Source organism: Sciurus vulgaris, assembly GCF_902686455.1.
Source record: "Sciurus vulgaris genome assembly, chromosome: 6".
Lineage (NCBI taxonomy): Eukaryota > Metazoa > Chordata > Mammalia > Rodentia > Sciuridae > Sciurus > Sciurus vulgaris.
Genome location: NC_136466.1, coordinates 61,785,048 through 61,802,975, shown reverse-complemented (window position 1 = coordinate 61,802,975; position 17,928 = coordinate 61,785,048). Strand labels below are relative to the sequence as shown.

At 53.2% G+C, this 17,928-nt stretch overlaps 1 protein-coding gene across 1 annotated transcript; it reads left to right on the top strand.

Annotated features, from left to right (window-relative positions):
- Positions 1–1,335: 1,335 nt before the first annotated feature.
- On the top strand, positions 1,336–17,224 carry CDX1 (caudal type homeobox 1; the record flags this gene model as incomplete). The annotated part of the gene is made up of 3 exons (XM_079144942.1): positions 1,336–1,780; positions 16,398–16,543; positions 17,021–17,224. The coding sequence occupies 3 exons, from the start codon at positions 1,336–1,338 to the stop codon at positions 17,222–17,224; spliced, it is 795 nt and encodes a 264-aa protein (XP_079001068.1).
- Between the last annotated feature and the right edge of the window lie 704 nt (positions 17,225–17,928).

Genomic DNA, 17,928 nt, shown 5'->3' with positions numbered 1-17,928 from the left:
GGGACCCCCATATCCCCTAGGTTTTCTGACCTGGAGCCCTATCCTTCATAAGTCCTTCCCCAAATCTCTCAGCCTTGCCCCTCCCACTCACAGATCATTCATGCCCCTGAGATAGCTGGGAAGTGTTTGCCAGTGCTGGATTGGATGGGGGAGCAGGCATGATACACTAAAATACCCAGAGACCCCAGCTCTCAAATGTTCCTGAATCCTACAAAGCAACTGCTAAAAAGACATTTTTTAATCAACTGGAATACTTTGAATACCAACTATATTAGATAATACCTAGAAATTGGTGTTAAATTGTGTTAGATGTGACAATGGCATATTATGTAAGAAAATGCCCATGTGTTTTAGAGATGCATACTGAAGTATGTAGGGGTAAAATGACATGATGTCTGGAATTTGTTTTAAAATACTTTAGGAAAAAGGGAGGAGTAGGTGAAGTAAAAGTGACAAATCTTGATCATCATCCAAGGTGGGTGATGCGTTCATAGTGAGCATTATACAAGCCGGTCATTAGATTATTCTATTTTTGTGTGTTTGAAATGTCTCAATAATCATGATAAAAGGGTAGGGGGTCATCAAAAAATTTCTCAGGACATCCTCCCCAGAAGACGCCCCTGCCTCACACCTTTGAGAAATTTCTCTGAGAACCCAGTGAAACCCCCAGAAGTATGCAGACTCGTGTATGTGCATATGTGCATTCCCCTGGGGGAAACCTCCACAGCTTTCATCCCAGACTAGAGGGGTCGTGACCCCTCTTCCCTCCCCCAAAAGATCACCGGCTACCTTGCAGACCAGAGCCCTGTTTGAAGTCTGCATTGCCTCCCCTCACCCCAAGCTGGTTGGTCACTGTCCAGTGTGTCACATGCTGGGTGTAGCTAAGGTCCCCCTGCTTCTCAGAGCCAGTTTCTCCACCTGTTAACTGGGAGTCGTGGGGAGGTCCCGGCGGCCACCGGAAGGACGAGGTGTTCCGCCCGCAAGGCCCACCGCCTGGCAGGCGATTCCCACACGCAGCGGTGCCTCGCTCCTCGTCCCCAACCCCCTCCAGGCCCTGGCCAGTCCACCTCCCGCTTGGGGCGGCAATTTGTCTCCTTTTGAACCCCTCGCCCCCGACGGGTTTCCCCCTTTGATTCGCGGCCCGGAGGCTTCCCCCCGCTTTGAAATGCAAACCCGCCTCGGCTGGGGCCGCGGGCGGCCCGGAGCTATAAAAGGCCTGGGTGGGGCGGGCGCGGCGGCAGGGCGGGCGAGTTCAGGTGAGCAGTCGTTGGTCGTCGGGGCGGCCGGCAGCGGCGGCTCCAGGGCCCAGTATGCGCGGGTGGCCCCGCGGCCACCATGTACGTGGGCTATGTGCTGGACAAGGACTCTCCGGTGTACCCCGGCCCCGCCAGGCCCCCGAGTCTCGGCCTGAGCCCGCAAGCCTACGGCCCCCCGGCCCCGCCCCCCGCGCCCTCGCAGTACCCCGACTTCGCCAGCTACACTCACGTGGAGCCGACCCCCGCGCCCCCGACGGCCTGGGGCGCGCCGTTCCCTGCGCCCAAGGACGACTGGGCCGTCGCCTATGGCCCCGGGCCCGCGGCCCCCGCCGCCAGCCCAGCCCCGCTGGCATTCGGGCCCCCTCCGGACTTTAGCGCGGTACCCGCGCCCCCTGGGCCCGGCCCCGGCCTCCTGTCTCAGCCGGTCGGCGGCCCGGGCGCACCGTCCTCTCCAGGAGCGCAGAGACGGACGCCCTACGAGTGGATGCGGCGCAGCGTGGCGGCTGGAGGCGGTGGTGGTAGTGGTAAGGACACCTTCCCTCGCCTTGCGCCTCGGGACGGTTCCCCTGGCACTGGCAGGTGCCGTGCGCGGCCCAGGCTGCCCCTTGTTTGACCTCTGCCCTGGCCCAGCCCTGTTCCCGAGAGCGTGGCCTCCCACCACTCTCTCCCTGGAAGGCTGTTGTGTCTTCCCCTCTGAGTCTCAGCCAGCTGGTGCTCTAGGGAGCCCACCCCAACCCTCTTTCTGACAGGGAAGCTGAAATCCCGCGAACTGAGGAGACGTGCCTGTGTTGTGTGAGGCCGGAACTAGAAGGCAGGTCCTCAGACTTGGATCCCAGGACTCTTTTAGGCGGACTGGCCCTGGTGGTCTTCCTGGGCTTCTTCCACTCCTGTCCTAGTTCCAGCAGAGGCCACAAGGCCGCTATCCGCGACCCTGTGAACCTGCCTTTCCAGGATTGAGCCCCCCACTTTACAGAGAAGGGATTGGGTCGTATCTGTTGGCTGACCAAGAGTGTCTCTCACTAATTTGAGGCTGGGGTCCCTACCTAACCTCTCCAAGGCCCTCCCTGAACTCTTGACCCTGGGGGAGGGGAAGTAGATGCTGTAGGGAAGGTGGCTACTGTTTGGCTCTGAGCCTGTGAACCTCCTGCCCCCAGGCAGGCCTCTGTGATCCACCCTCTTCAAAAGCAGGGGAGGGGGCAGGACAAAGGCTCAGCTTTAATGAGGGGCGGCTTGATCTTTATGGGTCCCCCCTTTGTCATGTAACAGACTGCAACTTGGCTCAGTAGTGACTCCTGTTGGCCGGAAAGTGAACAGGACACCCCATTGTCCAGATTGTGTCTGGCCTGTCCTGACAAAGGCCACCTGGCCTTGGGGGCGGGAAGCTGGCCTGCCCACTCTTTGATGTCCAATCCCTGCTTCCCTTCCCCCAGCTGGGAGCAAGCCTGGAACTTCCCCCACCTTCTCTCCTCACTGCCATCTCCCACACACCCCCAGCCTGCCCCCTAGGCAGATGCTGGGGAGCGCCTGATGAGTAGCTACAGGCTCTGGCTATAATCATACCCTCCTCAGAAGTCCCAGGGACCAGAAGTTCCTAGCTGCCTCTAGGGAGGTACAGGCAACCAGGCTCTGCCAATCACCTCTGTGACCTTGATTAAGTAATATCAGGTAACATTATGGAATATTTAACTCATAGAATATTGCAGTGGGCACTGTCATCACCCACTGCGATATTCTATGAATATATTCACTGAAGATGGAGAAACTATGTCACAAACAGGCTAAATACTTGCCCAAGGCCATAGAACCTTATGGGACTGTGACTTGAACCCAGGTAGACTGAGCACCACTCCTGTGTACTTATACTCTACCCAAGGCTTCTCAAAGATTAGTCATCTTTTGGGGGGTGGGTCTCAGTTTTACCATCTGTGAAATGAGCAGGGAGTAAGGTTGAATAGCAGTTTGTACCTTGCTTCAAGTTCCAAAAAGATACCTTGGGAAAATCTGATGAAAAATATAAATCTTTCCCTGGAGAAAAAGGAGCCTCTCAGAAGCTTTGCCTATAAATCCCAGAGTAAGAGCCATACATTATATTCCAGGAGAGGCGATATTGGGGGCCTTGCCCTCAGCATCTTGCGGGTCAATGGCTGGGAAGTCTGGAGAAGGAAGCCCACATTTTCTCTCTTCCACTTGCAGCTTCCTGCTGATCAAATGAATCTGCAGGTGGATGAGGAATGTCCCCATGGGCAGGGACTTGGAGAGAGGCCATCTGCTGTCTAGGCTGGTGGGGTTCAGAGAAATGGAGGGAACTTGGGAGAGCTTCTGGGCTGTGAGATATCAAACAAAGCACCTGGTCTCTGAGCGTAAGAGCAGCTGAGACCTGCTCCACTGATGGTCACAAAAATCATTTGACACTATTATCTGCAGGCAGGTGGGGGCATGAGGTAAAAGCACTCTGTTCTCGGAGAATAGAGGGAAAGGCACTGGAAGGCTTGGGATCCAGAAGCTCTCAGAAAGCAGGTGCCCCAGGAGCCAGGTTAGACCCTTTCTGCTGAGGATACAGGAGCCTTGACTTTTAGAAGCTGGAAACTGCAGCTGACTGCTCCAGGCCTGTGAATCTCCGTAGCGCTCCTGAACTGGGTGCAGAATTGGGACAGGATTACGAACACTCCCTAAAAGAAAGGCCATGCCCCTCCATTCTTTGACCTCAGTTTCTCCTTCTGGGCAATGAAAGCACAGGTTTCCAGAGGAGGCTCCTGTGTAACACTGTTGTCTGGAGCAGTTGAAGGAAGGTCACTGCATGTCCTGGCTCCTCAACCCCCAATGACACTGACCATCAGGTCTTCAGCCTACCATCCTTCTTGGCCAGTCAGCCCCTTCTTCCCCACTTCTGAGCCCCTAGCTTTCTAGAATAACCAAACTGGACAGTTAGCAATATACAGATGGGGAAACCCAGGTCCAGAGACTATGTTTGTTTTACACAAGTGGAGACTGAGCTGGGGAAAATGTCAGACGAGACGGTTTAGACTTTTCTGTGGATTTCCATCATATTTGCAATGAAGCATATGCTCCCTCCTGAGGTCCCCACAGCTGCACAGTTTCAGCACCTTGTCCAGCCTGCCTACCTAACCTCAGCCCAGGCCATGCCCCTGGCTGCCTTGCTGCAGCCATCCAGCCTTCTTAAAGTTCCTCAGTACTGCCAAGTCCCACCCCACTTCAGGTCTTGTGTGCCTACTGTTCCCTCTTTCAGAAAGCTCTTCCTTCATGTTCTTTGCACACCTGGCTCCTTCTAACCCTTCAGGTATCAGCTTAATGGTCACCTCCTCAGAGCAGCCCTCTGTGATTCCCAGAGTAGACCCCCCATCCATTGATGATCTCTGCTGTATTTCCTTCAGAGCCCTAACCCAATGCCGATTTACTCACCTACTTTTATGTGTGTTTGCATGTTCTTTATTCCCAAGGGGTCCAAAGCTGTGTCTAACTCACTAGCATATCTGGGCATCCAGCTCAACTCATGGCATCTAGTAAGTGCTCAAAGCATTCCGTTGAATGAATGACAAGGAAAGTATAAGGGACCAAAGATGTCCTGGAGAACAGGGGTGGGGTGAGACGTCAGCTTTGACCTGGGTTTCTGTCACCATCTGGGGGTTGGACCCACGACTGTCCAGCCAGCAGTTCAGGCTGATGGTAGAAGCCTGGCTTCCAGCTTTCCCCACTTGGACAGTGCTTCTGGCTGACGTGTGGAGCTGGGACTGAGACTCTGGCTCTGGTTTAAGAGGGGTGGTGGAGATGGGGACCTTAAGGGAGAGGCTGTTGGGCTTCAGTCAGGCTACAATCCATAAACAAAATATTAATCAGTTCTAAGTGTTTATCCCTTGACTGTAGCCAGGATGGGAAGTGACTACAAGGGGCTCTATTGTTTTGTCTTCCTTCTTGGCTTCTTTAAATATCAGCGTTTTCATTAGGCGGGTTATAATCATCCTTCTGTCGTGGGCTGAGCCTGATTCCTTGTGAATAAACAGTGCTCCACACATCAGTGGCCTGCCGGGGTGCCTGGCCTCACAGGACAGGGAGATGTTCACTGGGATGATGAGGCAGTTGCAGCAGAGTTCAGGTCTTGGTCCAACACCAGCTTTCAGATGGGGCAAGTGAGACAGGTGGAAAGGAGGGACAACTCTGCTACCCACCACATTCCACTCACTTAGCCCATTGCCACAGCCACACCTGGTCGCCCACCTTCAACCTCTCAAGGATGCCCCAGCTGTCTTCCACCATTGCCACACTTACCTTGTCAAGGCACATCCCCTGCTCAAGAGCATTCCCTGGCTACCTACTGCTGTGGAATTGCCACTTCATTGCTGAAAAATTCAGCCCTTTTTCTATGATATTCAGAGCCCTCTGGAAGACAGCCTCCAACCCAGAATTGAAGACCTTCTCCCAATCAGTTTGCCTAGAGATTTTCACTGGGGATGGGTAAGAGCCAGGGCTAGGGAGTCTGGGATCTGGGATTGCATTTGTTTTAGAAGCTGTATAGCCTCCAGCAAGTTAACTTGGATCGTTTCTCTGAGCCTGCGATTCTTCCTCTGTACCATTAGGATTATGATAGGATTGAGCCTTGAAGCCATGGTGACTGTAATAAAGCACAGCCCCCTGCTCCTGGCACACTATGCCCTCTGCGCATGGGCGCCTACAATCACCTCTCCAGTGTTTGGCAGTGCACGCAGGCACACACCTCACACTTCCTGCCTCTCCAGTCTGATACCTTGACCTGCACTGTCCTTCCTTCCTCCCCTGCAAGTTTACCAGTTCAGATGCTGCTCCTTGCTCCAAGCCTGCTTCCCTCAGGAAGCCCTCCTTGATTCTCCTCCCTCCAAGCACTCTGTCAACAACATTTATTGTTGACTGTCTACTCTCATCTTCCTGTATACCCCTGCCAACTGCCATCTGATATCCCTCAGGACCAGTCTTAATCAGTTCCAACTCCCACACCACCTTGCACATAGTAGGAGCTCCTGATAAAGCTAATGGGTGGCACTAGCTCAGTCTTTGCCCTGTGCAGGCATTGTAACAAGAGCTTTGCACAGGTGACCTCATTTAAGTCTCATAACAACCCTTAGAGGTGTAAGGATTGATTATTGGACTCATTGTACTGATGAGGTTGACGAGGCTCAGGGCAGTTCGGTGGTCTGCCCAAGCTCACTCAGCTACAGTATGGTGGCACAGGTCAACCAGAGTCTAAGCCCACCAAGCAACTGTCAGATAAAGCACCACATTTGAAGCGGACATCCCCTCCCCCTTGTGCTTCCCAGCCCAGGTGGAGAAAAGGAGGCCAGCCAGGGGATGAGCTCCCAGAGGCTTGGGGGGAGGGGGGGCACAGCAGGGACTGGGCTGTTTAAAGCTTCTTCTCCAGGCAGAAGCTCCATTTGACACCTCAGCTCTCAGATGTAGCTGGGAAGGGGAATGACCCAGTTAGAAGGTGGCAGAAGGCTTTTTTTGGTTGAATGCCCCCCCACCCGCCCCTCTTTGGCAGATATTGCTGCTTAGAGCTTCAGGAATCCTTCTAAAGGTCCGAAACAGCTTTGTTAGCAGCAAGGTCTGACTTGTCGGTAGGGAGCTGTCTTCATGGGCTGGCTTCTCAGGCTTCTGTCTGGGAGTACCTGGGATTTGGAAACAGCATTGACATCTGGAACCAGAGCCATCACTGCCAACATGCTAAACCCTCTTCCGGGCCAGCCTCAGCCCTCACCCTGCATAGACTCCCCTGCAGCAAGAGAGAGAAGAAGCAGGTGTGAGGTACTGGCATCCTCCAGTGCCATCCCATTGTTCTAGAAGTCAAGTCCATTCCCCTCAGCTAGGGGTTCTGCAGGTGCTTTGGCCTTGTCTAGTGCCCCTCTCATTATTCATTCACTCGCCCACTCCTTCATTCAGGAAGACAGGCAGTAATACTCTCTTCTGTGCCGGAGATTCTTCCAGGTGCTTGGTGCTGGGGATTAGACCTGAACAAGACAGGCCAGATCCATCAACAGGGAGCCCACATTCAACCCCTCACTCTGTTGGCCTTTGCACATTCTGTTCTCTTCTTCTGGAATATTCTTCACTTGTGACATGGAAGCTTCTTTCTAAACTTTTAGGTCTCAGCTTCAATGTCATCCCTTCCAGATGCCCCCACCAAGCTAAGTACAAGAGGTTGTACTGAATAGCTCTCAGCTCCCTGTTCTCTGTCCTTCACACTGTGACTCACAAGTGGCAATTATTTCATTGGTACATTTGTTTTTAACTTGTCTCCCCACCCCCCATGAAAGTGATGAATAGCAATAAGTGCTGAGCACCTATCAACGTCTCAATAACATGAGCTGGTGTCCACTGGGAGCTCATCACTTTGCAAATGCAAGAGTTCAAACCCCAGACAGCACACCTCTCCATCAGCTTCGTGGCTGCTTAGAGGGAGCAGTAGAAGTGGATGGGAGCGGGGGCTTTGGAGGCTGAGGCCACCAGCTGGTAGATTGGATGGGGCGGATGAGGGGGACAGGCCTCAGAGCTGCCACCTAAGCCCTTGGCCCTAGTTGCTGGAGGGCGGGGTGTTCCTTAGTGAGATGAGGGAGATGAAAAAGTAGCAGGTTTGTTTTATTCGTTCAATAAGAATTCTTCAAGTAGTCAGTGTGGGTGAGGCACATGGTGAGCTCAATGCCATGGTTCCCACCCGCACGGGCATACAGGAGTCAAGGCCCTTGGGGAGGACATTTGCCAAGGTCATTTAGGTAGCTAGGGGTAGGAAAGGGCTGGGGTCCAGAGTCCCTCCTAGAACTTCAGCTGAAAGTGAGCCTACAGAATGGCCCCCTGCAGAGGATTAACAGGGACTTCACCTCCGGCCTAGAAGAGGATGGCCAGGTGGGCAGTGGCTTGCAAACCCCACCAGGGAAAAGATCCAGCTGCAAGTTGCTCAGCCTCAGAGGAGACTTGAAGGGATGCAGGTGCTGTTGCAAGTTCCTGGGCTGAGGGTGCCCTCTGGGTAGGCATGCTGTGCAGCATGGGCCCCGACCCTTGGTGGGAGCTGGGTCTAGCATTGTGTCCAGTAGAATCTTCTGCCATGATGGAAATGTCCTATGTCTGAACTGTACAGTAGTTGGCCACCAGCCACACGTGACTATTGAACACCTGGAATATGGCTAATGTGACTAAGAAACAAAATTTCACATGTTATTGAGTTAATTTCGGTGTAACTCATATTATCCCATTGTCCCAGCTGGGGAACATGTTTGAAAACTTAAATCCAGTATATAAATATCATATATTACAGTAATCATAGTAGAATTATTTAGTATTAATTAGCATAATACATACGTAAGCTCTGGATTAAGATCTCCAAACTATTTTAATGCACCTGTGTCAATGTCATTAAAATATTTGCAGAATTGAAAACTTGGGACTTAATGGGTTAAATGGCCACGTGTGTGGTGAATTGGGCAGCAAAGCGAAGGTCCTGGAGTGGTAATCCATTCTGGATGACCTCCTGGTTTTCCTGCAGACTGCCTCTCTAGGACAGTCATCATCGTCTCCATTTGCATCATCACAACTAGCTTTTATTAATAATTACTTGTCAAGTAGATGATCACACCTGGCTCTATCACCACCATGGAAAGGAGGCATTCACACCTCCATTTTACAAATAATATCAACTGGGATTCATCAAGGTCCAGTGGCTTACATGGGGGACACATCACTGGCATGTGACTGGCCTAGGTTAGAACCTTCAGATCTAATCTGACTCAAGTCCCTTCTTTTTGCTGCTTCCCTAAGCCAGGTAGACTGTGGGCCTCGACGAAAAAATAGAGCAGCCAATGATGTAAAGGTTGAAGGTGACCCAGGAGGGAAGGGACAGCAATGACAGAGAATTCTGACTGGGCAGGAGGGAGATGTGGGAGAAGAAGCTTGGCCAGGGTTGCTGGGCTTCCTCGTAAGATTAACCTGGCTGTCCTCCTTTCCTTCTTCCCCTCAATCTCATCCCTCCTCCAGGGATTGAGCGAAGAACCATTATACAGAAACCTGGGACTGCCAACTCAGCCAGGACAAGGACCAAATTATGGGCCCAACATGAAGCCTCATGGCCCAGAAAGGCATCTGTTCATCCCCTAACTGGTGGGGTCAGGGCTGCAACAGCAAAGGTGCAAGTGCTGGTGGTGCAGGTGGGGAAGCAGACCCAAACTGGAGATCACATGCCCAGCTGGTGACCCAGCCAGATTTCCTCACCCCTAGGCCAGTGTGTTCTTCGCCCTGTGACTCTATCAGGTGACATTCCTCTCTTTCCCAAGGGATTCCTCCAACATTCTGCAAATAGCTCAGTTCCATTCTTCTTGCCCATAGCTCTTTGCCCTCTACAGATTGTGTTCACGTTCTGTTCTGTGTCCCTGGCAGTGGGAAGGAAGCCCAGGGACACTCAGACTCCTGCCCTTCAGCTAAGGTTGGCCAGGCTGGACCACACCCCAGTGCTCCTCACCCCCCGCAAGGTCTGGAGACACCTTGTACACCTAGCCTTTCCAAACCTCGGTAGGGTATGAAGCACCTTCACTTTGGGCTTTCTGTACCCTGTCACCATTACTGCCATCTGGCTTGCATTAGTCTGGATAACACCTCACGTTTTATATTAAAGTTCTTGGCCTGCTCGCCATATTTGAAATTCTTTCCCCCTCCTCAAAATATTCTAAAAACTGCCCAGCATCCCTTTGGTTAAATCTAACTCTTTTCTTTCCCACTCCAGTTTCCAAGGTTTCTTGTCACTCCTTCTCACCATGGGCCCTAACAGGGGTCAAGCTCTTCCTTTGCAAATTGGGATGTTGAAGAGAAAAAGTTGGCTACGGTCCCACTCCAAGTCAGTGGCAGGCCTGGGACAAGCAATCAAAGCTTCCCACTCAAAACCACAGGCTCCTCCTTAGTCTCTACCAGACCTAGGAAGGTGAAGGTACCCAGACTCCTGGGCTGGGGCTGGTCCTCACCCTAGGCCCTCCGGAGCGCCTGCTGAACCCTTTGTCTTTCCCACTTCTGTCTTTGCCGATGGGCTCTGCAGCTGCCCTCAGCAAGACAGCCTCCCTGGACCCATTTCTCCATCTGGAAAAAGGAAGACTCCTTGGAGTAGGAGTCTGTGGCTGCCCTCGTCCACTGCCCTGCCACTTCCCCGGGAAGGCCACAGCTCCCTATACCTCCTGCTCCACTCTACTGGACAATACAGGCTGCACCCGATCTTGGGTATTGGCTGGGGTGATAGGAAGTGAGGAGGGTCTGGTCTCTGAGGAAGGACTCAGAACTGCACAAAATTAGAGGGCACAGAGGGCCCTGGGAGTGGACACCCAGGCCTCCTTTGGGGCACAGGAAAATCTGAGGCCCAAAGAGGAAGGGGACTTATTCAAGGCCAGACAGATAGCACAGAACTGGGACCAGGATCTCTTCTCTCTGGCTCATGCTCGTTCGAGATGGCAGGGAGATGAGGATGTAGTACTGCGGGTGGAACCTGGCAGAATGCATGCCTGTGTAGGGGTGGGGTGGGATCCCAGTGCACAGGCGCTGGGGCTGGACCACCCAGGGAGGGGTCACAGAGGAGTTGGGGCTGGATTTGAGGTCTGTCCACTTACTACAGGACAGAACTGGTCATCCCTTAAGGCCACAGACCCAACAGGAAGAGGGCAAGGGAAGTGCTGACCCAGACACTATTTGATTTTCTTGGAACGACTCACCCCATCCTGGATCAGAGGCCACACTCTGTCCTCTCCTGCCCAGGCCAGATTGGGGGACCCCACTTCAGGTCACCAACTTGGTCCTCCAACTGGGCAAGCCTGGTGTCTAGACTCTCAGACTGGGAAATCGGCCTCAGAATTCTTTCAGCAATAATAACAAACACAATCAGAGAATCAAACATTGGGAGCTTCATGTTTCCAAGTTGGAAGGCACCTCACAAATAAAACGATCCCATCCAACATACCACCCATTGCACAGATCCAGCCCCTGACATTCCTGCCAGATGACGGTCCCATTGGTATTGACAGTGGTAGGCTCTGCCCTCCCTGTGCATTTGACGTGTGGCTGGTATTGTGCTAGGCACCATCCCCATTTCAAGAAATCCTCTCTACTCCTCAGGTTGGAGAGCATTATGGGCATCTTTCCACCATGTGAGAGGTTTAGTGCTATTTCTGAGGCTACCTCAGACCTGGTTTTGAATCATACCTGTCTTGCATGTGGACCTCTCTGAGTCTCAGTTTTCTCATCTGTAAAGTAGGTACATGGTCACACAATACCTCAGGTTGTTGAGAGACATATTCAAAGTCCTGGTGCATGGACATGATGGCTATTACTAGAATAATAATAATCCTCATTTTATAGATACAGAAAATGAGTCTCAGAGAGGTGAGGAGACTATCCTAGGCTCCCCTACCAGTGAGAAGCTGCCCCATGCAACCAGAGGTCTGCTCGTGCAAACAAGCATGTGCCACGGTCACCTAGAGAGGGGTTAAGTGCCCAGAGACCCATTTCAACCTCACTGACTCCAAATTTCAGGGACTGTGCTTCAAGAAAGCTCCCTAGGAGTTCTGAGGCTGCAGATCCTGCCCTTTGCTTGCTGCAGAAGATGAGCCCACAGCCTCCAACAGCAGCCTGACCACAGGAATGGGCCATTCTGTGCATTCCGAAACGAGAGCAGAGAGTGATCCGAGGTTCTTCCCACCCCAACCCCCTGCCTGCCCCTGCGCTCCTACCATCCCTCTACCCACACAAGCATCTGGCCCCAAGGGTTACTCTTTAGGAGGCTGGGAGGGGCCGACCCCTCATCAGACACCTGTTATAGGAACCAGACTTCCCCCTTAGTCCCAGTGTCCCAGGAGCCTGTAAATCATTCATCTCAGTCCCTCTCCCTGCCCCGTCGCTCTCACGCACCACCTTGGCCCCTCCTCTCTGGGCTCTGGAGGTAGCACAGGTGCTCAGAAGACTGGGACAGGAAGGATTGTGGCAGTTCCGAGTTCTGGCTAGAGCTGGGACTGGAGCCCACTGGGGCTCCTGTCATTGAGAGTACAATGCACACCTGTACATGGTAAAAATTTAAACACCCCAAAGTCTCCCTCCTACCTATGACTTTCCTCCTCCAGCTCCTCTCCCCAGAGGAGCAGCCCCTGTTACTGGGCTTCTCATATACTCATTGGAAAGAAGTATATGGATACATAAACGATGTGTCTGTCCCCCACTTTTGTATAAAACAGGGACATATTTTTTTTGCATCCATCTGGGTCTTGCTTTTCCAGATATCTTAGAACCTGCCCCATATTGCACGTTTGGAGTTTTGTAATTTCATCATAATTTCTGCGTAGTGCTCGTCTCCATGTACCATCTTTTATTTAAACAGTTCCCTACCTGCACACAAAGACCCTCCTTTCAGTCTTATGCTTTTGGAAAGAGCTAGAGCTGTGGGCTGTTCTTGGAGGGATCAGTTCCTGGGGTGGAATTCATGGGTCAAAGGCTATGCATGTTATGTTATGTTATGTTATGTTATGTTATGTTATGTTATGTTATGTTATGTTTAATGAGACTAGATGCCACCAAGTTGGGCTTGAAGAAGGACTCAGTTACTTTTCCTCCCTGAATGACATGTGGGATTCCCTGGGTTCTGGGCCACATAAGGAATCTGACATTTTGTTCTGTGGCAAACTGTTTGCTTAGGAATAAAACCAGCTTGGCCAGATAGAAGCTGACCAATGGGTTCCTGAGCCCACTGGCCCCTCTTCCAGGATAAGAGATGGGATGCCCAGATGCCAAGGCCTTTGGGCCAGGTCTCCACTGGCAGTCATTCCAGACAGAGGGGAAACTGTGTGGCTAACGCCCCGTCTCCATCTTATCTCATGCTCCCCTCCATCTTGGGGAAAAGCAGGCTAGAGGTCACACCACCGCCAGGCAGGATGGTCCTCAGCCAGAGCCTTTCTCAAGCCCTGCTTCCCCAACCTATGAAATGGCCATAGTGCATCCTTGTTGCCCATCAGAAAGAACTGGAGAGAGAGCTAGGTACCGAGGGAAAGGACATCTGTAACCGCTTAGGGCTAGACCCAGTGGGCAAGGAGCACCACCCCCTACCCAAACCCACACTCTTCCTGGGGTTGGCTGTGAGTCCTCTGGGTGTTTTGTTTGTTTTGTTTTGTACTGGGACTTGAACCCAGGGGTACTTTGTCACTGAGCTACATTCCTTTTTTAAATTTTGAGACAGGGTCTCCCTAAGCCACTGAGGTTCTCAGTATGTTGCTGAGATTGGCCTCAAATTTCGATCCTCCTGCCTCAGGCTCCTGAGTCACTGGGATTATAGTGTGCACCACATGCCCTGTTTTCTGGATGTTTTAAAGACCCCAGCTGCTGCTGTCCAACCCCGGCCCAAGCCTGGCTCCCAGGAGCCTGCCCTCACCCTTCACTGACTCCTCCTTTCCTGGAAGGATGGTCTGCTGTTTAAGTTTATATTGCCAATGCTTAGGAGGATGTGGGTCAAGCTCAGCAGCCCCAAAATATGGTAGGGTGAAGAGCAGTGCACTGGAGGAGATAGAACTCTAGAGCAGGGGATATGGTCTTGAACAGGTCTGTGCTCACTTGGGCCACCAGGTACCCTGACTGCACAGGGAGGATTAAAAAGAGACTCATCAGGCCTCTTATTTAGTCCCCTGGCTGCCATGTGACCATGCTGAACTAGACTCTCCTTCTGTAAAATGAAAGGAAACTAAAGTCCCAGGACCCCTCTGAGTCTAGCCCCATGAACCCAACAGGCTGAGGCTTCAGAGCCTACTGGGCTCTGTTTGTAGTGGCATTAGGCAGAATTGTTTTTAAACAGTGTTGAATTTTCTGGGCTAAGGAGAGGCCCCATCTGGAGCCACAGCCTCAGCAGCCACTCCCTTGGCCCTTTCCTGGGGCCAGACCTGGCCAAGGGCCGAGGCTGTCCCGTGCTATGTTGGGCAGCAGACTGAGGTCGGGGGATATGGAAGCGTCCGGTGTGGTTCTGCTGCTCTGGCAGAAAACTCAGGGAAAAGCCGCCCAGGAACATCTGCTGTCTCCCATCTCCACAGAACCGTTTGGCCCACGAGAAGCCCAGTGGCTGTCCTGCCAAGCTGCGTGGGCTTGGTGGAGGGCAGAGCCAGGATGGGGGTAGGTAGTGCAGGGGCGCTGAGGGAGAGCCAGGGACAGGGCTACCATCGGGGAGGTGAAGGCTGGGCTGCTGTGGGGCACTGGATGAGGTGGGAAGGGGGCCGTGGTGGCTCTGAGACCCACCAGGCCCTGGAAGACACATGCATGCTGGTGTGTACCTCCTATTTTTAGCTACATGCTCAACTTCTTACAGAGGAAACTGATGTTTCGCCAGGCCCCACACCAGCCCAGGCCAAGCATGACTCTTAATATTCTCCCCAGACAGACTTCAATCCCAGCCCTAAAGACAGCCCTGACGTGAACCCCAGATGGTCCCAGTCCAGCTCCTCACCCTGGCTGAGCCCCATCTAGAAGTCAGGCCACCACCTTCTCCCTCCTGCATCAATGCACCGCCACTTCTTCTCCCCAATCTGTTCTCCATGCAGCAGCAAGAAAACGTGAACACCTACATCAGACTTCGTGGCGTCTCTACTAAGAACCCTGCTGTGGCTGGGCTCGGTGGCGCTCAGTGTAATCTCAGTGGCTTGGGAAGCTGAGGCAGGAGGATCATGAAGCTGAGGCAGGAGGATCATGAGTTCAAAGCCAGCCTCAGCAACTCAGTGAGCAAGGCCCTGTGTCTAAATAAAAAACAAAAAAGGTCTGGGGTTGTGGCTCAATGATTAAGTGCCCCTGGATTCACTCCGCAGTACCAAAAAAGACCCCTGTAATGGCTCCCATCCCAGACGTAGTAAAACCCAGAGTCCCTCCCCTTGTGTCCTGCCCATTTCCCTTGCTTCCTGCATTCACCCCACCAGCTTCTTCACCGTTCCTCAAACATGCAAACCTGTCAAGTGGAAACTGTGCTCCCATCCCAGGGCCTGTGTACTTACTGTTCCCTCTGCCAGATGCCTGCTTGCCTCTTTCCCTCGTCTCCTTTAGATCTTTGCTTAAATTCCCCTGCTCAGTAGGCCCTTCATGAGCCAGTATATTTAATAAAACTTTTTTTTGGAAACAGGGTCTGGCTTTGCTGTGCAGGCTGGCCTCAGACTCCTGGACTCCAGTGATGCTCCCCCCATCTCAGCCTCCTGAGTAGCTGGGACTACAGGCGCAGGTCACTACCCCAGCTAGCTTCACTCTATGGAAAATTGCAACTCCCTCCTCCCTAAAGTCTTAGTCCTCCCTCTCTGCTTTCTTTTTCTCCAAATACTTGTCAATTAACATTTCAAATGTTTTCCACATTTACCTTTTGTCTGTCCTTCCCTTAGAACCTGAGCTACTGGAGGGCAGGGATTTCTCTATTTTGTTCACTGCCTACCCCAGGGCAGGGTTCCCAGCAGGAGCTCAGTAATAATGACCTGTGGAGCCACCTACCTCCCTGCTGCCACGTGCCTGGATGTAGGCTGGCACGTGTCTGGCTAGGCAGCCCAGCCCCTACCCTGCTGCAGCCCCAGCTCAGGGTTTGCTGTCCAGGGCCAGGGACTCTTGAGATACCCACAGGTCCTGGGGTTCCCCAGCAAGCCCAGTCTTTCTGCCGTGGGATCAGCATTCAGCAGGAACTGGGAGCCCTGGCCCAGTTACTCCTCAGTTTCTGAATTCTTCCACTTCCCCCTCTACCTGGGGCAGCCGTCCCTGCTCTCTTTTGCACAAGAGAAAGGAGCAGCTAACATCTTAGCCTCAACATCCCCTTGCTTGCCAGGTGTCCCCTTCGGTCTTTGGTGTTCAAACTTGTGATCTGAGAACCCCTGAATCAGAACCACCTGGGGGTTGTCAGACATGCAGATTCTCCCAGGCACTCAGATTAAATGGGAGCACCCAGGAGCCATGTTTTTACAAGCTCCTGGGAATGTCATTTGCACAGCCATAGCTGGCAAATGCTGGTTATAGCTGGTGGAGCTGGTGATCAGAGTGGGACTCCCAGTCAGGAGGCCTGAGAGAAGCCCCAGCTTCATCGGCAGCCCCAGCCTTTTGTGGGACCCCCCCCCCATCTTCCCTCCTGACCCTTCTGCTTCTCAGGTAAGACACGGACCAAGGACAAGTACCGCGTGGTCTACACAGACCACCAGCGCCTGGAGCTGGAGAAGGAGTTCCATTACAGCCGCTACATCACCATCCGGCGGAAGTCAGAGCTGGCTGCCAATCTGGGGCTCACCGAAAGACAGGTGACTATGGGTTCCCCCACCTCAGCCTGGTAGCAGATTGCAGGACTCAGTAGAGGGAGAACAGAGAGGCTGAGTGTCCAGCTCAGCTGATACTGAGCTGCTGCCAGCAGGTACCCCAAGGAAACCTAATATTCCTGCCACCTCAGTGGGGAACAAGGGATCCATCTAACTGAAGAGTTGTACATTCCAGCAGGCCATGACCAGTGCTGTTAAACCCTAGAGGAGGGAGCAGTCATGGGGAAGAAGGAGGGCTCCCTGGAGGGACGCCGATAAGAGGGTCTTGGAGAGAGGAAGAGGAAGGTTTCCTGAGGGGAGGGGAGCAAGGTCTACAGGGAGAGACTATGTTGGGGTCCTTGAGGAGCAGGTGAGAGGCCACAGACACCACGTAGAGAAGGACCAGTACCATGTCCTCCTCTCTCCCCGCTCTACCACTCTCTCCCGCCACCCATAGCCCATCACCTCTCTGTGATCCTGCAGGTGAAGATCTGGTTCCAAAACCGGCGGGCAAAGGAGCGCAAAGTGAACAAGAAGAAGCAGCAGCAGCAGCCACCCCAGCTGCTGCCAGCCCTGGACAGTACCTCTGTTCCGGCAGGACCGCCCCTGGGGGGCCCGTGCCCCAGCAGTGCTGGCCTCCTCGCTGCCTCCTCCCCGATGCCTGTCAAAGAGGAGTTTCTGCCCTAGCCCTGGGCCTGGGCACTCGGGTGCTAGGGATGGCACTTCTGTTGGGGCCCAAGAGGCTCTACGAGTCCCAGGCCTGCTGCTGTCCTTTGTGGTCACCATGGACAAGTCACCCACCCATTCCTTGTGTCTCCTTGGTCTGAGTGTACCATGAGCCCCTGGCCCATTGGCTAAGCCCCTCCAGTTCCTGTGTTCCTCAGGGGAACCGGGGCCCAGGATGGGATGTGTCAATCTCCTGGAGGCATCTCAGGCCCCGGAGGGCTGGGTGAGGGATCAAGACAAGGCCCCACCTCCTCTTCCATGGTTTCAAGGAGTGAGGTGGGAAGCCACTGTAGGGACCAGACTGATTCTGTTGAAGGGTCTATTTCCCAGAGAAGGTGGAAGGTTTGCAGACCATGACCTGTGAGGCAGGGGTGTGTGGTTCACAAACAGTTGCCTCTTCTGCCTCAGTCTTACCTCTGCCTGCCCCACAGTAGTTGCCCTGAATCCTCCCCAGCAAGGATGCTGATACAAAGCCCATGGGATTGGGCCTGGTGACCGACCCCTGGGCTGCAGAATTCGCCTGCTCACCAGCACTCTCAGGGAGGCCTGCAGATAGAGGGGCCCTGCAGGGGAGGAGGGGCCTGAGTCCACTCTGCAGGGTCCTACCACTCCATGAGGCTGTCTGTCCATCAGGGTTCAGGCCCCAGGGAGCCCCCAGAGATTTT